The sequence below is a fragment of the Rana temporaria genome, chromosome 3 (assembly GCF_905171775.1).
Source record: "Rana temporaria chromosome 3, aRanTem1.1, whole genome shotgun sequence".
Taxonomy (NCBI): Eukaryota; Metazoa; Chordata; class Amphibia; order Anura; family Ranidae; genus Rana; species Rana temporaria.
The window spans coordinates 127,894,455-127,920,467 of record NC_053491.1 but is presented as its reverse complement, the minus strand read 5'-3'; the positions used below and the strand labels follow the sequence as shown (position 1 = coordinate 127,920,467).

The following is a 26,013-nucleotide window of genomic DNA, read 5'->3' as shown; positions in this document are numbered from 1 at the left end:
CAATCAGTGTTGTGTGAATACACCTTGTCAGAGAGGTAGGTCTATGTCTTTAGGCTGCAGAGGCACAGAAGTAGCTTTTTCCTGTATGGTCGTTGTGTCACACTTTTTTCTCATCATCAGCGAAAAATACAGTAATCTTATATATGTTTTATTGGTGTAAAATTGTAAACTAGATTAGGACCAGTGTAACAAGATGGCGTGTGTAATAGATGTGATCCCAGCAGAGGTGTTTTAGGTGCCCATGGTTGTACCTAAATACTCCAGTGGTATAACTCCAGACTGGCCAATATTCATACTTTAACCTGGTTTCTCTGTTTTTGAGTAGATGTTAAGAAGACATTTGAAAAGGTCTGGAGCTTTAGTAAATAGATTTTCCTAATATAAATGGTAGTTTCTCCGCCTTTCGTGGCTATTGCTGTGTTACATGTATGTAGTTCTAGCAAGGCAGTCAACCCACCTGCTGAAAGATCCATTCATTTCTTATATCTAAGACCAAAGGGGATACAAATTGTGGCAGAAGAGGCAGCTGTGAGATTTATACACTGGTCTCCTTAAAGGGGTTATAAAGGTTAATTAAAAAATAATTAAATAGGTTCCTTTAAGCTAGTGCATTGTTGGTTCACTTACCTTTTCTTTCGATTTCCCTTCTAAATGTTTTTTTCTTTGTCTAATTTTCTCACTTCCTGTTTCTCCTCAGTAAGCTTGCCCCCATCATCCAAGCCCTTCTGGCTGGGGGTTAGTCAGCCAAAACAGCTTACTGAAGAGGAACAGGAAATGAGAAATTCAGACAAAGAAAACAAAGAAAAAAAACATTTAGAAGGGAAATCAAAGGAAAAAGTTAGTGAACCAGCAATGCACTAGCTTAAAGGAACATATTTAGAAAAAAAAAAAAAAAAAACGAACCTTTACAACCCCTTTAAAAGTTACCAGCAGAGGCCAAAATAGGGGAGACTTGGCGTTTAATGCTTTAAAGGCAATATAAATAACAGAATTAAAGGAGATCATAAAAAAGCCAACCTGAAGATGGAAAGTCACATAAATGGTTTAGAATTATAATGATTGAACACTAGCACTGAAACAAGGTTCTTCATATACTCAGCCACAAATCTCCATAAGCTACTACTTCTCATGTGCTAATTCTGTTCTGAAGATGCTTCATGGATAAAACAGTTGTAGGGAAAAAGCAGATAGAAACTCATCAAAAGAAACCTGCTTCAACCGTAATACAAGTCAAACAGGTTCTTTGAGCCTTCCAGTATAAAACATCAATAAACTTGGGAAACAAGTATATTTCATGTTTTATTATGTGTAGCCGAGACATAGAATAGGCGAAGTATGATCCTTTAATATCAGCTCTCTAATAACAGGGCTACTTTTATAAGGAAACAATAGAGATGGTAAATAGGGGCCTGGCTTCTTTAAGCCACAGAGAACATGGCTGTGACTACACAAAGCTGTCTTTTGTTTTCCCTTTTTTCTCATCCTTACCGATTTACACTCTGAGCTTTTTTGCTTCAATGGGTCTGTGCGATATACATAAGTAACAAAGCGAGAACTCCCATCGAATGCAGCTTGCTAAAAATCACACACTCTGTTAAATTGAGCATTTATTGTTTTTCAGTTTTATGATCTCTGTGTTATTTCTGGCTCCTCTAATAGGTTTGAAAAATGGTTCAAATATGTTACTAAGGACATTCACACTTACTCAGCAGTTTTAAGCATGCTGCAGAGCACATTTTGGAATTCCCATTCCACTGAGCCTGGCTGTGCAGTGGCTGACTTCACATGTAGAAATGTTAATCCCTTCCTTGCCAAAGCAATCACAAGTCCGCTACAGTTTACATTCTTTAGCTCAAAACGCATTGTGGGTAGCCGTTGGAAACTTTATACAACTCTTACAGACTTGGAACTAGATGCATACCCACGCATACACATAAATAGATAGATAGATAGATAGATAGATAGATAGATAGATAGATAGATAGATAGATAGATAGATAGATAGATAGATAGATAGATAAAAAAAAAAAGTTTAATTTAATAAATAATTGAAACATAAAAGTTTGAGTTAGTTGTTGTTGTTATTATTTCATACAATGTAGTATTAATATTATTATTATTATTATTATTATTATTATTATTATTATTATTTATTGTATTATTAGTAGGTAGACGGTTAACTACAAGGCAGGCAATGGCCAAATTACCGTATTTATCGGCGTATAACACGCACAGGTGTATAACACGCACCCTAACTTTAAGAGGAAAGTTTCAGGAAAAAAACTTTCCACAGCCCCCTGCGTATAACACGCAGGCACAGTTTATCCTCTCTTTTCAGGGTAAAAAAGTGAGTGTTATACGCCAATAAATACAGTACATGTTAAAGTTCAAAGATCTAAACCAGTAACACTCAACAGATACAGACACTTTGTTAGCTAACTAATGTTCATTCTTATAATTGCTTAGGAAATGGTGAATTTACTGGAGCCGGAGACTGTCAAGTACACAAACATGTACATAATATGATTGACTCAGATTTGTGTAGGTGATGGCTTCCTCTGACTAGAAAGATACTTCCAGTAATATAGCACAACGTTTTCTTTTTTGTTTTCAATAGAGAAATAAGAGTCAGAATGATTTTGCTTTTTAATGCTGTCTGTTTCCTCAACAAAAACATTTCCCTTCACTTCCAGTCCCAGTAACACAGAGACAAAAAAAATAGAGGGTGTTGATGTCACCTGGACAGGAAGACACAGAGAGCAATTTAAACCTGACAGATTTTCTAGTTACTCCACTCTACTTAATAAATGTGCTTTTGTTGCTGCTTCTGACCTTTTAAAGTGGTTGTAAACCTCCGACATGAAATATGAACAGTATTACCCTCTATAGTGTGTACTTGTCTCTATCCAGAGCACTACGTGTGATTTCTGTCTGCTGCCTCTTTCCTCTGCTCCCTGTTACTTCTAACAAGTTTTGCTGATACTAAGAGAAAAAATGTGATGGGGGAGGGAGCTCCAGCACACAAACTATGATTGACAGCCTCAGCACTACTTCTGTGTGCTGTGTGAAGGGGGGTCCCTTCTTTCTGCACTTTGAACTGATGTGGAGAAGAGAAGGCTGCAAATAAAAAAAGGTTCAACTCATATAGCAATATTTGTTTCATCCCTGTCTATCACCTGAGGGGCAGTCACTTCACTGGGAATGTGTAAAGGTTTACAATCACTTTAAAGTGGATGTCCGCTGAAAAAAAAATATTACAAATTTAAAAGCCAGCAGCTACAAATACTGCAGCTGCTGACTTTTAATATAAGGACACTTACCTGTCCTGGAGTCCAGCGCCGTCTGCAGCAGAGGACGAGCAATCGCTCATCACTCTGCTGCCCCCCCCCCCCCCGCCATCCTCGGTGAGGGAACCAGGAAGTGAAGCGCTCCGGCTTCACTGCCCGGTTCCCTATGGCACATGCGTGAGTCACGCTACGCCTGCCAATTGGCTCCCGCTGTGTACTGGGAGCCAAGTGTTCCCAGAACACAACGGGGGGGGGGGGTGACCTCATGCCCACAGTCTGCCCGAGACTGTGTGGCCGGAAGTGGGTGCAAATACCTGTCTTTAGACAGGTATCTGCACCCCCCTCCCCCCTGAAAGGTATCAAATGTGACACCGGAGGGGAGGAGGGTTCCGATCAGCGGGAGTTCCACTTTAGGGTGGAGCTCCGCTTTAAAAGAGATATCCTTCTTTGTTCCTGTCCATTTTACACCTTGCTACCAAGATAAGATATTAGGGTGGACACCAACAGTAATAAAAATGTGACTGTGACCCTGTAATGTGACAAGAGGCTATAGTAATCCCCATCTTCCCCACCTCCCTGAAACACCTTTTTATGATCAGTCCCCTCTTTCCTTGGGCCCAAGCCTACAGAGAAACCCCATCTTCCAGGTTATTGGAAAGGAAGCAAAGCCCTTTCACCACTTGCATGTGCCATTGCTCAGTACATAAGTAACAAATTGCAAGTTTTATTTGTTTAGGTTTTCAGTGGGCTTCAGCGATGGTGCTAGGAAGGAATATAGATCATTAATATATTCAGGGATAATTTATTACTGTCTCTGCTCCGCTTGGGAAAGTGACCCCATATTTCCTGTCTCTTATCCAAGTGACACCCAAGCTGTCACAACCGAGAGAAATTCAGAAAAATCACCCCTAAGGGGATACAGACAACGACAAAACATGACAGAGGCTCTAATGCCTCGTTATTTTACTACAAAACGCTGGTTTACTGCTGTTGGTGGTTCAACTCCCCTCACTTCTTGTCCCAGTGACTTTCTGACAAGGGAGGAGAAAAACATGAAAGCATAATAAAAAATGCCAGTGGCACTCAATCTACACTGTACACAATTATATAAAAAATAAATGACTAAAAAATGTTTTAGTTAGAATCAGCATTTTTGAGTGAGTTTCAAGTAAGCAATTTATTCCTTCTGGATGTGTGGTCACTTGAAAATCTGCCACTTGTTTCACTGTACTATTTTGAAAACCTGGCAAATGAGGGAAGAACTTTCATAGACTTTCCTCCTGTACTGAGCAAAGAGGTTATACTTAGCACAGATGTCATATTAATCATCACTGGGTAGGTATTTGAAAATTGGTTACATGTTGGCAAGGCTTTGCCAAAGTCTGCAGCAGGCATAGCCAAAACTTGTTTTTTTAGTTGTAGGATGGCACAGGGAAGGGTTAAACCCCCTATTAGTTGTATTTTATTTTACTTTTTGCTGTCTGCGTACACTTTGGGAAATCCCGCTTTGCTTGTTGTCTCTGACACACAACAGGAATTTTGTATACATTTCCCAAAGCGATGGAAATTCCTTTGTTAAACAGTTGTCCCCAACAGATGTCCCAAAAGAAAAACTTCCCTTCAACTCTTGTTCTAGGCACATCTCTAAAATATTGGATTTCTTGCTTACTTTATATTTCAGTGAAAATGGTCACCAGTACAAATAGAGGAGTGGATCTCCGCAATAGGGGAGACAGCAATACAAAGTTGACTGAGGGTTTTAGCCTCTCCCTACTCTGTCAAAAACATAAAAGATTTTCCAAGAGATGGACATTAATTACTTGCTCTCTTTTTGACTTCTCTCCTTAACAGTGATGATCTTACCAAATTAGATTTAAAGAAGCTGCCAGCACTTCCAACTCAGGCCCTAAAGGAACACCCTTCCCTTGCTTACTGGTAAGAATTCAACGTATTTATTAATGTTAAAGTGTCTAATTACACATTTGTTTTCCTTGCTTTAATCTATGTGTACTGCATTTCTAAGATATTAAAAAGAATTCCACTTCACATTGTAAGATCTAACATACACATAAATTAACTCAAATGCAATAATAGAAAAACAGTCATTGGGATTCATTTTACAATAGTTTATATTAACAGTAATAATAATAATAATATTTGTGCACCTAATAACAGCTGTGCCATATGAATTATTTATTTAAAAAAATTAAGGGCTAGATTCAGCATGAATTTACGCCGGTGTATCTATTGATACGCCGCGTAAATTCAAAGCTGGGCCGGCATATCTTCTTTCTGTATTCAGAAAGCAAGATACGCCGAAATTAGGCTAAGATCCGACTGGCGTAAGTCTCTTACGCCGTCGTATCTTAGTTGTATATTTACGCTGGCCGGTAGGTGGCGCTTCCTTCGATTTCAGCGTAGAATATGCAAATGAGCTGGATACGCCGATTCAGAAACGTACGTGCGCCCGGCGGAATTTTTTACGTCGTTTGCGTAAGGCTTTATCCGGCGTAACGTTGCTCCTGCTATATGAGGAGCAACCAATGATAAGTATGGACTTTGGGCCAGCGTCGAATTTTGCGTCGTTTACGTCAGTCGTTCGCGAATAGGGCTTTGCGTAAATTACGTTCACTTCTAAAGCATTGACGATTTGCGGCATAATTTCGAGCATACGCACTGGGATTCTTTCGCGAACGGCGCATGCGCCGTTTGCTAGAGACGTCATTTACGTGGGGTCATGTTTTATTTGCATAAAACACGCCCACCTCTTCAGAATTTGAATTCGGCGCGCTTACGCCGGCAGATGTACGCTACGCCGCCGTAACTTAGGGCGCAGATTCTTTGTGAATCCAGCCCCAGCCTCACTAATTTACAGCGGCGTAGCGTATCTCAGATACGCTACGCCTGCACAAACTTACGGTGGGCTTTATGAATCTAGCCCGTAGTGTGCAACCCAATAGATTTGGGTGGTTTATTTAATTCACTTTGTATAGACATAATGGAGGTATTTACTAAAACTGGAGCACCCAAAATCTGGTGCAGCTGTGCATTGTAGCTAATCAGCTTCTAACCGCTCATTCAATTAAGCGTTGACAATGAAACCTGGAAGCTGATTGGTTTCTGTGCAGAGTTGCACCAGATTTTGCACAATACTTTTTTAGTAAATCCTCCCAATGTACATTTAAATAACTGGCTGCATGTGTATGCACATCAATAACCATTGATCCAAACCTTGTCTTTTTTTCAGTGAGGAGAGAGTTATAGAATATTACAAGAAGTTAAATGGACAGAGCAGAGGACAAGCTATTGTAAAGTAAGTTTTCTGTTACCGATAGGTTTATATCATGTATACAGTGTTGCATTTATAATTAGGCACAATAAGCAGAGGCACGAAGGCAGCTTTTCTCTGTATAATTATCAATCATGCATTTTCCCGTCATTGCTGGAAATACAGGTATCTCATATAAGCCTATTACACATATTGTCCCAGAATTTTTTTAACAGGTTCAGAGCAGTAAATCAAGGAAATATTATGAGATGGTGATGCCAATGTTGTTCTGGGCACCAAAGCCTGCTTGTCTAAAGATCCAGTCCTGTGTGTATATATATATATATATATGTATAATATAAAAGTAATTAATAACAAATGGCAAAATCTAATTTTACGGAGCCATTACATGTATGATAATATTTGAAGACTTCTTCCTTAAAAACTATTTTTAGCTAAAGCAAAATTCCATTCAATACTTACAGGAATTGGCCTGTAAGGTCATGTTTACTTCAGCAGGGCTTGCAAATTCCTGGTTTTAATATGTGTTAAAGCAGAACTCTGGGGCAAAAAGATTTGCCCTTGCAGTGGGTCCCACTCTCCTTTGCTAATTTTACCTAGGGATGGTGAATAAGGTTATATACTTACCGTAGTCCCGACCCCTGCAGGATACACCTTTTTGTGCAACTGGTCCCCTGAAGCCACTGGTTGCACCTCTCAGATATCACCTTGTACAATGTACTTGTACAGCTGGCTGTACGCAAGACACATACGGCTTCCCGAACGTGGGAAATCGCCAGAAAAAATCTGCTAGACATATAAAATGCCTGTTAAAACCCTGTGTGTATAAACTCTAAAGCCCTGTACACACGATCGGTCCATTCAATGAAAACGGTCTGATGGTATGTAGTTATCAATATTGAATAAAGCAAAGACACATTTTATATATACAGTATATATGTACACACACACACAATTGTGTACTGTGATCCATAACTGGTCAAAATGTAACAGATTTCCTGCTAAAAGTCTTTGCAGCCATTAGAGAATCAGCACTTTTTAAGGCGCTGGAATGACAAGAGTTGCTGTATGCTGAGCCAATGCAAGTGTGGCTTAATAAGTAACATATGATTTTTTTTTTTTCAGTTACATGAGTATTGTAGAATCCTGTCCCACGTATGGAGTGCATTATTATGCAGTTAAGGTAAGCTAAACACTTGTAAATTTAAGCTTCTGCCTGAAATTTTAAATAGAGTGGTTTTTGTCAGGTGCCAAAGTGAGCAACAAGTGTATATATTCTAATGTGATGAAAGAATTATTCTGTATAAAATATTTGATAAGTCACATAGAGCCAAACAAATAGCAATATGGTCAATATTTAGGCTTTAAAGCTCTGATCAGACCTGTAAGAGCATGTTTTTGCTCAAAACTTGCGGGTTTGGCAGCCAATTAATTTCAATGGGCTGCTCTTCCCACAAGAAACGCAGGAAGAGAAGTCCCTGACCCTTTTTTTTTAAATTGCGCTGCACCAAGCTGCATGGTGCTTTCACGTGAAAAATCGCACCTGGGGGTACCGCTAAGAATTAATGGCACCTCCATGCATTGTTTATCTGGGTCAGGAACGCACACAGATTTGCGCGCATTTCCCAGCCACAGAGCTGTGAACCAAGCCTTAATTGTAAAACTTTTTTTTTTTTCAAATTAAAATAACAAACATGTTATACTTAGCTGTTCTGTGCAATATTATTGCACAGAGTTGACCCTCACCTTATCTTCTGAGGTCCCCCTCCTTTTCTCCAAATGCCCCTATTGCAACCTGCTTGCTATGGAGGCACTTATGTAGCATGCTCCTGAGCCAGGCTCTGTATGTCCATAGACTGAGGCCTCGTACACACGACCAAGTTTCTCGGCAAAAACCAGCAAGAAACTTGCTGGTTTTTTTTTTTGCCGAGGAAACCTGTCGTGTGTACACTTTTCGACGAGGAAACTGTTGAGGATCCCGTCGAGTCAAAAAGAGAGCATGTCTTCTTTTTCCTCGACTGGAATGGAGAAATTTGGCCTCGCCGAGATCCTCGACAGCCTAACAAGGAACTCGACGAGCAAAACGATGTGTTTCGCCCGTCGAGTTTCTCGGTCGTGTGTACGAGGCTTCACTCAATCCCTCCTCACTGGATTTGACTGACAGTAGCAGGAGCCAATGACAAAACAAAGATATACATGTAACCTTAAGGGGGTTCTTTGAATTTAGTCAAGGCCCAAGTTTTGTCCAGTGACATCTTGTAATAATATATTGCAGTGGTAAAAGTCAGGTATCTACACAGTTATGTGAATTTAGTTACTTGAGCAACTCATTAGAGGACATTGCAATATAAAACACTGTTGTGTGAAGAGTTCATTCAGATGCTGCATTACTAAGCAGTCCATTTTGTAGTGAACAATATTTTAATAATACTTTTCAGTACTATATTAATGATAACTAGAAAGGATAAAGAAAATAAAGTTTAACTATTTTACAAAACCATAAGTCATAAGAGAATGTTAGTTACCTGGGCAAGTTTCAGGGTTAGGGGGTAGTAAGTATGGAAAGAAGGAGAATTCTACGACTTTCTTAAACTATGTACTTGTTCTGGATCAGTGATCCAAAAAGTTTAGATGACATAAGGGTTGATTTACTAAGGGCATATAGGCTGTTTACTTTGCAAGGGAATTTACCCATAGCTTAGAATATGTTGAAATACGGAATACAGTGAAAATTCATGTGCAAAGGTCATTCACTAATGTTTCCCTCGATAATGGTTGTTGGTAGAATAAAGTGAACCTGTCAAATATTTTGAACTTTTAACAGCAAAAGTCCTGCCTAAAGCCGGGTACTCAGGGGGGCGAATGCCGGTAGACAGCGGCCAGTTCATAAAAAAATGGTCGACTTTCGGCCTGTTTGTATGTCAGTCTGTCTGACAGAAACCGGCCGTTTGGCCAGCTTCTGTCGGATGAGCATGCTGGAAAACAAGCATGGTTAGTACAGCGGCTCCGACCGGAGATGGTAGGGGGTGTTTTTCGTTTAACCCTCAGGGTTGAATGAAAAAAAATAATAATAGTGTGTACCCGGCTTAAATGGGTTGTAAAGGTTTGTTTTTTATTTTCTAAATAGGTTCCTTTCAGCTAGTGCATTGTTGGTTCGCTTACCTTTTCCTTCGATTTCCCTTCTAAATTTTTTTTTTTTTCTTTGTCAGAATTTCTCACTTCCTGTTTCTCCTCAGTAAGCTTGCCCCCCATCATCCGAGACGTTTTGGCTGGGGGTTAGTCAGCCAGAACAGCTTACTGTGGAGGAACAGGAAGTGAGAAATTCAGACAAAGAAAACAAAGAAAAAAAACATTTAGAAAATAAATTGAAGGAAAAGGTAAGTGAACCAACAATGCACTAGCTTAAAGGATCCTATTTAGAAAATAAAAAAATAACCTTTACAACCCCTTTAAGAGCAGATATGACATTGGAACTGTTTTACTAAAGATAAATAGTCTGTTAACTCTGCAAGGCAATTTTCCCTTAGCTTAGCGAAAGGACGCAGCTTTGCTAACATCTATTGTCCATTCATGTTCAAGCAAAAATACAGTTTATTTAAATTTCCTTGAACGTGATTGGGTATTCTTTACAGAGTGAGTTTCCAACATGTTTACTAAGCTTAGGGAAGAATCCTTTGCAAAGTAAACAGCCTGTTTGCCATTAGTAAATCAACCCTGATTTCTTAGCTTTTACCTTTATCGGCAAAAAACACTGCGTGCCACTCTGATTTAGTTTTAATTTAGTAGGGTCTTGACCTTCCTGTCTTTTGGACTAAGCCAGACACACCTACTAGCCATGTCCAATGAGAGTGCACTTTTTGGCCACTGAAATGCTCTCACTGGGCAGGGTGTAACAGTTGAGTAGGCCTTGTCCCCAAAATAAGCAAAGTTAGCCCCAAGTAAAAAAAAAGAGGGCTGTCTGGGTAATTATGGCAGATGCCTTGTGGGAGCTGTCAGTAGGCATGCCTTTTTTCTTAGAATTTTTTTAATTGATTTCAAGTTCACTATAGGAATAAAAACTCTCTTGAATAAGGCTGTTAGTATGTGATAGCAATACATTGACACAGCAACTAAAACAGGTAATAGGTTAAACTTTTACTCAGTGCCTCCATCCAACATAATGTTTTATATCCTACAAGATTTTTGTGACGTGCTCGACAAGGTTCTATGTAGACCTAAGCAATGGTCCAACCACTATTGCACTAAGAAAAGGTTTCAACATGATCTGTTTTGTACTAAGTGGATTGCAACATTTTGCTTTTACAGAGTATTATGAATTGTTGCTGTATACCCCAATACAATGACATGAGAATTTGTCCAGATTTACATTTCCTAATCAACAGCACAAATCACAGATGCATAACTGAGGGTTATAGTGACCTTTGCTCTCTACATTTTCACCCCTCGTATTTACTCACTCCTTTCTCCTCAGACTAACTGGCTAGCACCATAAGGAAAGAAAGAATGCTGTTGAAATATTGATAAGAAAATAGCAGGGATCCCACTTGGGATTTACATTAGTCATTTCTAGCGTTATGTGGTCTGAATAATATATTCCATAGGCTGACAGGGAAGCTTTTCTAATCATAGCATTCCACTTCCTGCTGATAAGGTCTGCAATTAGCCTATTTTATGTGAAGCATGACATATACTATATGTTAATAGGTCACTTCCGCAGTATTTTTAATGTGCTCTATATATTACTAGTTTGTGGATGACTTTGAATGAAGGGAGGAAAGAGCCTGTCACCCTGACGTTGTAGACCTTGGCCTTTCAATATCCTTGAACATTATGAAGCTTATTTGTTCACTAGAGCTGTATGAAGCATTTCAACAAGCAAGCCGGTCTGGTTTTTGAAAAGCTGAAAAAAGAAAATGAGCGCAGTATCTTCACTTTTACCAAAAGCAATTAGTCTCTTTTTATGGAAAAATGAAATCATTGTCATTGGTATCTATACTAAACAATTCAAAATGTGTTATCTTTTCTTCAGTTTTCCTGAACCAGATCCACATCTACATTTAGAGCCTACTGTGCTCCACACAATAGTCATTACATTTTAAATTGATCCCCCTATGTATAGACCAGCCTTTCTCAACCTTTTCTACATGGAGGAACCCTTGAAATAACTTTCTGGTCTCAGGAAACCCCTGCTAAAAATTACTCTATATACAACTCATGATATATTAGTGTGATGGTCAGTGGGAAGAATGTTCCTTACACTTGTGGACATTGGGAAGAATTCCCCCTTACAGATAGCCAAAAAGATCAATGGTGTCAGTGGGAACCTATATAATAGGCAGAAATTGCTTATTGTTCAAGGAAATCTTAGCAACCTCTGGAGGAACCCTGGTTAAGAAACTCTGTCTTAAGATGAGATAGCAACACCAGTAAGACAACTATAGCTACAACTCATGAAATATGAGTGTGATGGTCAGTTGGAAGAATTCCTCTCGTACAGATAGCTTAAAAGATCAGTGATGTCAGTGGGAACTTGTCTGAGAGGCAGAAATTACTGATTGCACAAGGACCACCTAGCAACCTCTGGAGGAACCCTAGAGTTCCATGGAACCCTGGTTGAGAAGCCCTGGTATAGACCAATCTTCGGTACCTTAACTCCATAGGGTAAAGTGTTGTGCTTTGTAAAGATTATTATTATTATTATTATTATTATGTAGGATTTATCACCCTCTCTGTTTGTCCTGGCCCACCAAAGTGATGGAATTCCAAAAAAAAAAGTTTCCCCAGAAAAGGTGAGGGAAAATCTTCCAATGGGGACAACTGTCCTTGTGACAACTGTCTGAAAGGGGTTTTCCCCTGATTATGAAGTGACTTCCGCTTACTTACTGCTACAGCTCTAGAACAGAAAATGAAAGGAAATTCCAGACAGTAAGAAATAAACTGAAAGATGTTTTATCCTTTTTAAACCTAAAAAATATATATTTTTTTGGGCAATGCTAACTCTTTAACAGACTGCACAATGTAAAAAATTGCATTGACACAGCTTCCTAAATTCACTGTATATTGAAGTAAACTACCTATACTTTAGCCACTCTTTTATCAGAATGCCCACAGCTATCTGACTGCACCTATGAAACAATGATTATTTTCTGTACATCAGCAGTTGGTAGCACTCATCATTATAACAAAAGGAATATAGGTGATGTGCTGTCACATGCTGTCTGTCTTCACTATTCCATGTCCAGGCTCCCCTTTCATGCAGCATTGTCTATAAGTGTTTATGACACACTATCCTGCTAACAGCTATGCTGACAGCTGTCTTAATCTTCGTAGAATAATGGAGCCAGCAATCCCAGAACTATATTTATCATGTAGGAGAGCCATGCACAAGTCTAGAATAATAATTTTACAGTGTATGTGCAGACATGGTTTTCCTAATATCATTTCCTTTTTACACTGTGTTTAATGATAATGGACAATTTGCTTTAAAGCTGAACTTCAGGCAGAACAAATTCTAAACAAATCCCATGACAATTACTTTTTTACCAGTTTCTAACTCATTCCTATATTATTGCAGCAAATCCTTCATGAATACTTATGTGTTGTCAAATCTAGCAGCAGCGTGACGATTTCTGTTTTGTAAGACTGGGCACTGCTACAGTATACCGTCTCTATAAGCAGGCAGTCACTTAACAGCCCTACTGTAGTTTGGGTTTGTGCAAAGATATCAGTGCTGGCTTTGGGGGTGGCGCTGGTCTATCCATTTACTGTTCATGCATGCCTTTCCTCACCCATATACAATTGTTTTGCACTTCATCCACATCTCCTGCAAAATGAATTAACATTGGCATTCCACATCTGCACAGTGAGCTCTTCAGATGTACAGGCATGCCTGGAGCTTTGAATGAAGGGAATAAGCAAAGGGCATACATGATAGGGTGAAAGGGAAACCTGACAGTAGTGGGTTAAATTAGTTACATAGTTTCATAGTTAGTCAGGTTGAAAAAAGAAACAAGTCCATCTAGTTCAACTATAAAAAAATAAAATAAAATAAAAAATATCGTACAATCCCATATACCCAATTCTATACCCCCAGTTGATCCAGAGGAAGGCAAAAAACCCCAGCAGAGCATGATCCAATTTACTACAGCAAGGGGAAAATAATTCTTCCTGATCCCCCGAGAGGCAATCGGATTTTCCCTGGATCAACTTTACCTATACATGTTAGTACTCAGTTATATTATGTAAATTTAGGAAAGTATCCAGGCCTTTCTTAAAGCAATCTACTGAGCTGGCCTGAACCACCTCTGGAGGGAGTCTGTTCCACATTTTCACAGCTCTTGCTGTGAAGAAACCTTTCCGTATTTGGAGATGAAATCTTTTTTCCTCTAGACGTAAAGAGTGCTCCCTTGTCTTTTGTGTTGACCGTAAAGTGAATAACTCAACACCAAGTTCACTATATGGACCCCTTATATATTTGTACATGTTTATCATATCCCCCCTTATTCTCCTTTTTTCAAGAGAGAATAAATTCAGTTCCTTTAATCTTTCCTCATAGCTGAGCTCCTCCATGCCTCTTATCAGTTTGGTTGCCATTCTCTGCACCTTCTCTGCTAGTTGTTAGGGTATGAAAGGTCAGGACACTTACCTGATTGGCCAAGAAGACAAGGTAATGGGGAGGACTAGGAGAGAGAGAGTAGTTGTAGGGGAGGAGTGAGGGGGATTCACTTGCAGACTGGAATATGTCCCTCCCTCCTGCCTTGATGATTTAGTTTTTTTTGCTGCTAGGGGTGGTCATTGGCTGTTTGGGGTCTTTGTAGAAGGTCTAAACATGTTGTCTATTGATAAAGCGGTAGAACCCATCTCAGGTATGGATTCCTCCAGTTGGTCTTGCTCAGTTTAGATCAGTGTTTCTCAACCTTTTTTCAATCAAGACACCCTATAATATTATAGACAGTCTCAAGGCATCCCATTCTAAAATGTAAAAACCTATTCTAATAGTTTTACATAATGCTGCAGCATCGACACTTGTAGGACACCCAGCATTAGAGGTCATTTATTTTTCCAAAGCAAATACACTTTTACACACTAGTACCAACTAGTATTCTGGTGTTTCTCCTCTCTCTAATTTTCTCTCCATCACTCAGCTAATGTGACCCCTGTTTTTGACAGGGGGGTGCAGGGGAGGGTCAAACAAGGATGCTGTACAGACTATCAACACCCTTTTTTATCAACTCTGGTGATATCACTGGTTGTTAAGATGCCGGTGGCTGGAAGATTGAAATGCTGCACAATAAAGACCTGTGTAACTAAAAACCAGGCTTGATCCACCTGCTGTCTTGCATACATTTTTGGTAAATTTTGACCCACATTGCCAAGGCACCACTGAAAAAAACTCAAGGCACCCCAGGGTGCCTGGGTACCCTGGTTGAAAAGGGCTGGTTTAGACTGACTGTGTCTGTGGTCAATTAGGATAGTCCCCAAGGTGGTGTTTGGGGGCTGGGGACAGAACCTAGCCTAATGGCACCACGGAGTCCAAAGTTGTGGTAGTTGGAGTACACAGACAAGAGTAAAGCAATCACTGCACTAAACAAGTATGTTTTGTAATTTTTTAATCTTTTAACATATACCGCTTCTAACGTTTGTTTCTTATGAACTTTCTCCTTTTTCATAGGATAAACAAGGAATTCCCTGGTGGCTGGGACTTAGCTACAAAGGAATTTTCCAATATGATCATCACGATAAAGTGAAACCACGAAAGGTATGTGTCTTATCATAAAAAATAAACATTACAGAGTTCAGTATTGTTCAGGATGTTTTGCTTTGGTTTTTGAGAGTGTTGAGAAAAATACAGGAAGCTCTCTTTTCTTCTGGAATTGTAGTTGGCTGTCTCTGGCTTGAATGCACAATCATCCATCCACTGGTTGGCTATTTCTAGAACAATTGAGCACTGGCCTGGAACACACATGCTGCAAAGAAAGTCAGAGTTAACTTGGCACACCTATCCTGCATACTTGTTCTAGGTCTGTGACTCTGAGTTTGGAAGTCCTTGGATTTGTTTGTTTTCAAAGGAACTTGGTACAAGAGCCACTGATTCATCTCAAACTATTTGCTGTATGTGGCATGTTTTTCCTAGAACATTCCTGGAGTGTGTAGCTATAAATATCACACTGAGATGACTTGCAGAAATCCAAAAAGAAAGATTATGGTGAACTGACCAATAGAAAATACAGGCTATTAGTCATAAATCTGAATGATTGAAAACAATGGGAGGCTGGCAGATACCGTCAACTCGCTCATGAAGCGATTACTGGCCACAAACAACTGCAGAAGCTGTCAGCCTCAAATTGTTTACAATGGGTCTTGATCCCACAACTAATAGGAGGTCTCCCATATCTAATCTCAAAGGGCCCCATTTGCAGGTGTGAGGAAGGCCATAAATATTACAGTGGGATGGCTTGTAGATTTCTGAGGACTACAGACCTACAGATACTTGGGTGATGCTGAACAAACAAGGAAGATGCATTAATTTTTGTTTCAATTTTCTAACAATTTCAACCACCTTTATTCAGTTTTTAATCCTAACAACATCTGGCTTAAAGTGGATGTAAACCTGATTCATGAAATTTGGCCTAAGCACATGTATCTATGCCAAGAATCAACTCCCAGTGCTGAACAGGAAGAGAAAATCTGTAACACGATGTGCACTTTCTAAAGAATATATATAGGTAAAGACAGCAGATATGCATGTAAAACCTATGTATGAAGATTTGTTTCATCCCTGTGTATCATCTGCGGATGTTCACTTCACTGGGTATAGGAGAAGGTTTACATCCTCTTTAAGGCAACCAACCACTGTCCCTGGAAAATATAAATATATAATGTTTTGGTGGTAGGTTTCTTTGTTCCAGACACCAGACTGCTGGTTTAAATTTGTTCCTGTACATCCCCTTGTATTTATAGTAGTAGTACTATGGGCGCTAGTACTAGGGTTTTAGCATAAAGCTGGTCTAATAAAACAATGTAAACTACAAGGTACCAACTTTTCACATGCACAGTAGATAGCATCATTTACATTTAACAGAAGTTCCATGGACAAAGAAGGTGTCAGTGTTAGCCTAGACCCCTGCAGATAAATTGGTGTTTCCCTCTTCGGTTTATGGTCTGTAAATATCCACATTCAAGCTGTAAATTGTTTCGGACAATAAATGTCAGAATTTGTAGTTTCCACATGATCTCACATAGCTGACGCTGTAGGGAAAAAATAATATGCAGTATAACAAGTAACACAAATCACAGATCCTCTTGCAGACTGGGACTCTGAAACTGACAGGAATGTTGTCAAATTATTAAAATTACTTCCAAAAAGTAGTTAAACAGATTATAGTTGATTGATAGAAAAACAGGACCCTTGTAGATTGTGATGTCATTTCCAATGCAATGTTTTTGTGTCATTTTAAAAAAACAGGGGTCTTCAAACCTTCTAAGCAAAGTTTACTGTCTTTCAGACTTTAGGGGGGCTAGATTGTGGCACGGGGGGGGGGGGAGAGAAAATGTCCCGGCATCAGCTGTGTAAATAATGGCTCAGGCTTGATGGGAGTAAAAAAAACTCCCCCTCTTCCTGTGGTCAGGAGAAGGAGGAATAGCACCCCCTCTTTGGTATCCGTGGAAAGAATAGTGCCCCATTGTTGGTATCAGTGGCAGGAATTAAGCCCCACTGTTGGTGTCAGTGAGAGGAATAGTGCCCCAAGGACCCAACAAAGGCTAGCAAAGCTTGGAGACCACTGGAACTCAATGTAGTATACTAGTACTATAGTGAGAATTAATGGACTCAAAAGCAGCATAATACAAACCTGCTGGACATTTAGAGATAAATAAAGTACTAACTGAAAAAAAAAACTGATCAAAATAGTAAAGGAAATAATGTCTAGATTGATTTTAATACATTTTTGTATTAGCACTAATAGTGATAAGAAAATATTCACTTGCATGTTTTCTATGTTCAAGTATTAATGTAACCAAATGCAAAATGTAGGGAAAGTATTATCATTGATATAGGCAGATATTATTATAATCTTGGCATTAAATAACTCTGTTGCTAAATATTGCAAAGGAAACAAATAATACCTGTCCTGCTGCCTTTGCTGCTGAACCTTGTTGTTCAGCAACGAGAGAAGCAAGCTAAAACATCTTCTAAATTTCACACTTCGAGTGTGTTGGATGCCAGTGTCCCAAGCTGTGCTGTTGTTTTTTTTTTCCCCAGTCCCTATGTCACTACAAGACACAGTAGTGACATAGGTACCTGCGCTGACCTTCTGTATAATGGAGTGCAGCAGCACAGACAGTGGGACAGGTACGTATTAATGGTTTTCTTTGCAGGGAGGACTTCTTTTAAGCTTTTTAAATTAGAAAAAGAGTCACTTTCAGGGCTTGCTCCACTCTGGATCAACAAAAGCCACAGCTAGGGCAAACATAGAAAACAATTGTCTTCTGAGTGCCCTATTCACACTACAACAATGGTGTGATGTACAGTGGGTGATAATGCAGACTGGAGCATTGTATGGTACCACACTGCAGCACAACACTACAAAAAAAAGTAAACAGTGTGATGCCCTGCTGCTGCCTGCATTGTAAAATGCCACATTTTACTGAGCGAAGTGTGAACCAGCCCTCAAGGAGAATTTTGGAGTTTACAAAAAACAAACATCCACCTCCTGATGACCACGTATATGGCCGCTGATCGGTCAACTCTTGGTCTGCGCAAAGCAGACGGTCTCTATCAAGTGCTCTGCTCCTCCAGCATTTACTGAAGCACCAAGCTGGGGAGGGAATGGGTGCAGCTTGTTCCAGCTCTCAGTTGCCTGCTACAAGGCAGAAGGAGGATCCCGACAATATTGTTGGAATCCTTTCTGAACTCTAAGGCCTTGTACACACGATCAGTCCAAACTGATGAAAATGGACTGAAGTCCAGTTTCATCAGTCCAAACCTACCGTGTGTATGGCCCATCAGACTTTTGTCCTTCAGACCAAAGTTTTAAAACTTGCTTTAAAATCGGACTGATGGACTGATGACCGATCGGTCAAAACCGATGGTTAGTACGCAAAAGCATCGGTTCAAAACCCACGCATGCTCAGAATCAAGTCGACGCATGCTTGGAAGCATTGAACTTCGTTTTTTTCAGCACGTCGTTGTGTTTTACGTCACCGCGTTGGACTCGATCGGATTTTGAACTGATGGTGTGTAGGCACATCGGACCATCAGACCATCAGACTTCAGCCTTCAGTCTGTTTTCATCAGTTTGGACTGATCGTGTGTACAGGGCCTAGCCCACTATCAGCTGGCTCAGGATCACAGGAGAATGCTATTAAATGTGCTCCTGTGACCCCAATAAGACGTGTAGCCAAAAATGGGTTTGTCCATACTTCTCTTTTAAGGTTGAACTGCAAGCAGATATTAAAAAAAAAACATCAATATAGTTTTTTAATTGTGAAAATATATAATAGCCTCTTTTAATCTACCTTTGAAAGGAATGGACAGAAGTCCTTGACAAAAAGGTCTCTATTATTTTGCACAGTATTGTCAGTCAACAGTTTGAACATGATTACAGGAAGAGAAAGCAGAAATGTGAACTCATTTATCAGTGTGATACTTTCCCTTCATTGTTCAGTCACAGGTTGGGGTCAAGTTTGTGTCCAGCTGTAATACCTAGCTGTAGAATGAAAAAAGGGAGGTCACTGACCTGGGTATGCTATTATGGACCTATGGGCCTAAATCACAAGACAGACAGAACTAGCGGGGTTCTATCTGTGTATGTAGCTGCTTGTCTAGAGTTCAGCTTTAAGCAGGAAGGTGTCTTGGTCTTATTAAATTCAAGGTACGTCATACACATCATGCATTCTTCAATTGCAAACAGATACCGGAAAGCACTTACTAGTAATGCCATTTCTATCTCCGATTTACCTTTCTAATTGATTAACTAAGAAATCTGCCTTAATGTTAAGTTATTGAAGCTAAATATATACTCAGTAAATATGTTACTGCTTCCAGATACCTAGTGTGTGTGCAAAAGAGCAATTAGCCTTATTGCATTTGTCTAAATACACCTACATACTTCCCAACTGTCCCCTGTTTGGTGCCATACCCTATGTCTTTATGTTCACTTATAGAGTACCTGTTTGTACTGTAACTGTAAATACATTCAATGTCTTGATTAAAAATTGGTATTTTAGCTTCTAAATATCACTAGGATTTGTACAGTATATTACCATTGTATTGATTAATAATCTGTTGATTGTTGTAGCACTTTTAGTTATATGCATATGCTTCTTTTTCCTTGGATTTGTTGATTTCTGCCCTGGAATACACAGAATAACTCTTATATACTGTGCTCTTTAAGCCTTGCATCTTATGCACACTACTTACTTACTGAACATTTTGCTTGGTGGGAAGATGATGTGTCTGAGAAATATTCCTCACAGGATTCTTAGCTTTTAAATATGTTAATCACCCGCCATCAGAGCTGGTCGTAGATGCGTAGATAGAAGAGGAACCTGTCTTGGCCACTGTAAATAATGGGGCACATGGAGTGGACCATGTTGTCCAACAAAAGTGACAGTGGTTGGGACAATTAGAACAAAATCACCCACCCAAACACAGTTCCTGCAACCATTAAATACCCCTACCAGTGTTGTAAAATTCACTTGCTGGTTATTGTTATTGCATTTTAAATAGCATACAGTTATTGAATATAGATTTTTTTTTCTTTTCAATAGCAGTCTTTTAACATCAGGTATTTGTTACCCCTTCATTTGCCAGGATTGTAAGAGACCGAGTAGTTTTTCTGTTGCTTTCTCTTTAAGATTTGTTCCTTAGCTCAGAAGCAGAAGTGCTGGCGGTGTGACCACCACTGACCAAACTGAATTGTACAACTTGTACTATGATAAACAGTTATTGCTACAGCAGCTCTTAATTATTTGGTAGAGTAAACAAAGCTTCAGCTCTAGACTTCCATCTTGGGTGTTAGAAGAGGAGCCAGACAATCACAGACAACTAACATGCATAGAGTAAAAGAAAGGAAATCTGCTTATGTAAAAAAAACTTTTTCTACTTTTAGAAGCCCTTAAAAAAAACAGGAGAGAGCTACAATTGTATTTACCTACGCTTTGCTTAACTATTTTATAAAATAAAATTGGTTTATAGAATAAAATAGATTTTTAAGGCCTTGTGACAAACCTTGACAATTCAGACTTAGTACTGAGTACATGAGGAACAGACTTAAGCAGTGGTATACTTTTCAGCAAACATTACATGTCAAAGTGATCAAATACATCCAGAGATAAAGGCAACTGAATGTATATAAAGATCTTGACTTCATGTAAAAGTTTGGCTTACCTTTTCAGCCTCCCTGTTACTGTTTTAATGTGATAGGTGATTTTACTGATTAAATATGGAGGTATAATGGGATGTTGACTTTTACAAAAAGTTAAGATCTGCATATACCATCAGCTGCCTATAGCTCTGCACCTTCTGGCCTGCATTTGTCACTTCTAATGCATTTTTTTCATCATATTCTCTAGCTTCTTCAGAAGCTTTTGTAACCATGTTTCTGATACATTATTTATTTTAAGGCTATAGCTTTGATACTGATTGTTATGTATATGTAAAAGCAAATAATCTCATCAGAATGTGTTATTGTGATCTGATTGCAATCAAATATGCACATGAAATCAGCAATTTTTGATGATTACACATAAAGACTGAGGCCTCGTACACACGACCGAGTTTCTCGGCAAAAACCAGCAAGAAACCTGCTGCGAGATATTTTTTTGCCGAGGAAACCGGTCGTGTATACATTTTCGTCGAGGAAACTGTCGAGAAACTTGACAAAACAAAAAGAGAGCATGTTCTCTATTTCCTTGACGGGAATGGAGAAAATTGGCTTGTCAAGTTTCTCGACGGCTTCACAAGAAACTCGACGAGCAAAACGATGTGTTTCGCCGTCGAGTTTCTCGGTCGTGTGTACGAGGCCTCATTGTAATATTTAGGTTATGCAGTTGCTGAGTTCTATTGCTCCCTTATCTTTGAGAAAGTCTAAGGGTAGCTATTAACAGCCCAATAGTTGCATGTAATGCTCCTAGTTTCAAGCATCACATGTGGTTATTGAGCCATTTGTGAACTTCTAGCAGGAGAAAATGACAGTTTCTGTTCCAAGGGAATGTTCCTTCCTGTTAAAAACGTATCTCTGCAAACAGACCAAATCCTTTTGCAGGAAAGAAAATCGCTTGATTCCCCCATCAAGACGTTCAGTGTTGATGGGGGAATCCCTCCCGCGGAACCATTGTCTGAATTTTCTGCATTGTTGAGCATAGTCTGCTTTGGGTCAGATAGATGGATCAAGTTGCTGCTGTCACTGTTACGTTTAAATGTTATTGGTTCCCTGTTTTGTGACTACCGGTAGGACAGGAAAAGATATCTCCCTTCTTATTCTGCCCAATTATGGCACCCTAAATTTCAGGTCTGGCTGATTGAAAAGAATAGACCAACTGAATTTATGTGAGTCGTCAATAGGTAGGGAACACAAATTATATTCCCTAAAATACAGTAAATGGGGCATTCTGGAATCTGTATATGTAATACGATTTCCAAAATATTGAACAGTAAGGGAGTAAATATGTGAAAGTTCCTTTATGGTGGGATCAATAATTGGTCTTTAGGGTGGATGTCTTTGAGGTATAAAATAGTTGGCCAGGCTGGATTATGTCTGTCGGTCTGCTGAATTTGAAAGGAAATGTATATCTGAGATAACTTCCTACTCTTCCCCCTCTCTCCTCTGTAAGCATAGGTATACACTCTTGGATGATCTAAGTGTGTATGTATAACTGTGTGTCCAAGTACCATCTAATGTCATAGGAACCTTAATAGGCAGTGAATTCCTACAAGTCAGTGTCTAAAAAACTAGTTATGTGGTGCCTAGCCTAGATGATCTGATTACAAAGGACATATTTAGCTGTAGATGTCACATTCAGGTTACTTACTGTATGTGCTATGGACGTGGCAAGATGTGGCGCTCTAAGTACTGCAATAAGTAAACATGACAGGACCACCAAAACAACCATGTGGTGATAAAACCATAAGAGGCTGATATATATTGGCAGGTTTGTTTGAGTGTCTTGTCTGCACAACTTAAGCCTCGTACACACGACTGAGGAACTCGACGGGCGAAACACATCGTTTTCCTCGTCGAGTTCCTTGCCAGGCTGTCGAGGAACTCGACAAGGCAAGTTTCTCCATTCCCGTCGAGGAAAAAGAAGACATGCTCTCTTTTTGGCTCGACGGGATCCTCGACAGTTTCCTTGACGAAAAATGTACACACGACCGGTTTCCTCGGCAAAAAAAAAATCCCAGCAAGTTTCTTGCTGCTTTTTGCCGAGAAACTCGGTCGTGTGTACGAGGCCTTACTCACATTGCTTCTTATACCCGCTAATCATAACTGTTAGTTGTTTGCTCTACAGATTATTTTTATAGCTGACTCCATAATTCCTTACATACAGGGGCATATACCCTACAGTACCTTATGAACACTCATGGTTGGGAGATCCATACATGCTTTCTTCAAAGCTTAAAGGGGTTGTAAATGTTCGTTTTTTATTTTCTAAAAGCTAGTGCATTGTTGGTTCATTTACATTTTACTTCGATTTCCCTTCTAAATGTTTTTTTTCTTTGTCTGAATTTCTCACTTGCTGTTTCTCCTCAGTAAGCTTGCCCCCATCATCTGAGCCGTTCTGGCTGGGGGTTAGTCAGTTAGAACAGCTTACCGAGGAGGAACAGGAAGTGAGAAATTCAGACAAAGAAAATAAACATTTAGAAGGGAAATCGAAGGAAAAGGTAAGTGAACCAACAATGCACTGACTAGCTTAAAGGAACCTATTTAGAAATAAAAAATTAGCACAAGGAACATTACTTACTATTAATCCGGTGTGTCCCTTGTGCTACTGGCTTCAGCATTTGTTGAACTCTTCCTCTATCAATTCTACCCCTACCACCATAATCTATCTGTTCAATGGGGGTTAACAGAGCCAAAGGACCTATCATATGCACTCATCGACGGTGCTGACTGTGCTCGCCCTTTCCACTCCTCTCCTCCATTCAAAAGCTGTACTATAGCTTCCTTGGATAAAAAATTGTCTATGAATGGAGAATATGGATCTTTATCCACCTATCCTCCATTTATTGGAGTCCATGAGATCTACAACTTATATTTTTTTAGGACTTTTTATGGGAGTAAAGTATTACCTTACAGTCATTTTATTAATGATAATAAGTGCTATACATTTACGCTTTATTGTTTTTTTATGTGGTTCTGTTACATAAGGTTTAGATTGTCTCACTGAGCGGGTAGTACAAAGTTCATTGACATTTGGAACTTGAAACATTAATGGTATAACACAGTGACTAGAGAACAGCCAACTATATGATGTACTGTGTTGTAACAGCTAGACAGGGCAATGGCCTCACAAGCAATTGGTTCATTTGGTGAGAAACATGTTTGAGCAGATAGCAGCAGCATCCTGATATATTACTTGCATAGCACTCATCTTAATATAACATGAGGTTACTTAAATTTGCTTTGTTAATGGATTCCAGTAAGGCGAGTAAAACATTCCTGCCTAAAACCAGCTAAAAGCACAGTATTGCTTTTATGAATGAGAAGGTCATATCGATGTCAGGATTTACATCTGCCACTGAATTAGGAGGATCGGTTTGGGAGCTCAGACAGTATGTGATTTGATGGATGAGGAATTCATTTAAGGGAACATCTTGGATACATTAGCAGGTCATATTAGAAAGGGAAACCGGCTTTTGTTTCTAAAGCAGGATGTCAACAGCTCACCGGAAAAAGATTAGGTCTGTCCTTTTTTTTATCATCATTCCCAAACATTTGCACAATTTGGATGGAATTTAATAAGCAGTGGGCTGAGACCGCAACATTTATTGTAGGTCTGTATGGGCTAGCAACGGGGAGATTAATGTCTGGAGATGAGTGGAAGGCTGGACCACCAGGAAATAAAACCAATGAAAAAAAGAAAGAATAAATCAGACTGGGATTTGAACAATGTTCCTGACATTTCTTTAGCTGGGTCGAAATGCAGAATGGTATTTGTCTATAAAGCATAGCTCAGAGGATTGTATTGGTGACTAGTGTTATACACAGAATACACAACTGTTTACAGATTTCTTATTATCTTGGCATTTATTCATCTAAAAGTACAGAAAAATAGCTAATATTTGGCTTTGCTTTAATCACTAGCAAAGCTTTTTTTTCTCCTATTTCAAATGTTTCCCTTTGTGTGATTTGTTATTTATTTTTTACTTTTAAAGAAAACAGATCACCCTAACAATAACTATATGATACATTCAATGCTTTGTTAAAATCAACAGACCTACAAGCATGCTTTAAGAGCCGGTTCACACAGCCGCGGCACGACTTCGGGGGCGACTCTGCAAGTCGTCCTGAAGACGACTTCAGAGGCGACCTGCAAAACGACTTCTGTATAGAAGTCAATGCAGGTCGCCCCGAGCCGCCCCCGAAGTCATACAGGAACCTTTTTCTAAGTCGGAGCAACTTGCGTCGCTCCTATTAGAACGGTTCCATTGCATTGAATGGGACGCGACTCGTCAGGCGGCTGACCTGCCTGACGAGTCACCCCAGTGTGAACCGGCTCTCATTGTGTTTCCTGGAATAAAATAAACCTCCCATAATAGAATACAGGCAGTCCCCATGTTACACCAAGATAGGAACTGTAGGTTTGTTGTTAAGTTGAATCTGTTTGTAAGTCGGGACAGGTACATTTTTTAAGTGTATCTCCAGCCCAAAAAAAACATTTTTAAGCTTTTTGGATAGCATAGGGAAGGGTTATCGCCCCTGTAACATTTGTTTTGCTGTCTGTGCCCCTGTTCAGAACATTTCACCTCACTTTCTTTCCCAATGGCAATTGGATTTTCTAAATTTTGGGTTGTTGTGGAAACAAGCCTTGGTGATAAAGCATCAGTGGGTTTCCCATAATAACTCTTACATGAGTCAATTTCCCTTCCTAAGGGTAGATTTCCTCTCACTTCTTGTTGTCTCCCTCCATTTGTTAGTAGGAGTCGTGTGTTTGTAACTAGGGGACCGCCTGTAATGGGGACTTTCATTGCTAATCTCCTCCTAAACATGCTAGTTGGCTAGTTCTCCTGCCGATTCTTTGGCTTTAACATGTTGAGTTGCTGACCCAAGGTCAGAACGTCTATATTAGGGGTCTCAAACTTTAAAAGCAAAGGGCCAGTTTACAGTCTTTCAGGATTTAGAAGGAATGGTGCCCCATCATTGGTGTCATTTGGTGGAATAGTGCCCCAAGGGCATGGTAAATTCAAGAAAAGGGCAATATCTGGTGCCTGGGCTG

The 26,013-nt window shown here is 39.5% G+C and overlaps 1 protein-coding gene across 5 annotated transcripts in view; it reads left to right on the top strand.

Annotated features, from left to right (window-relative positions):
• Positions 1–26,013, top strand: part of FRMD4A (FERM domain containing 4A) — a 562,831-nt gene that overhangs the window by 458,848 nt on the left and 77,970 nt on the right. For all 5 annotated transcript variants that reach the window (XM_040343418.1, XM_040343417.1, XM_040343415.1 and 2 more), the window contains exons 8-11: positions 5,139–5,222; positions 6,535–6,600; positions 7,702–7,759; positions 15,248–15,334. In XM_040343418.1, coding sequence (XP_040199352.1) covers positions 5,139–5,222; positions 6,535–6,600; positions 7,702–7,759; positions 15,248–15,334 — 295 coding nt within the window. The remainder of the gene's footprint in view (positions 1–5,138; positions 5,223–6,534; positions 6,601–7,701; positions 7,760–15,247; positions 15,335–26,013) is intronic.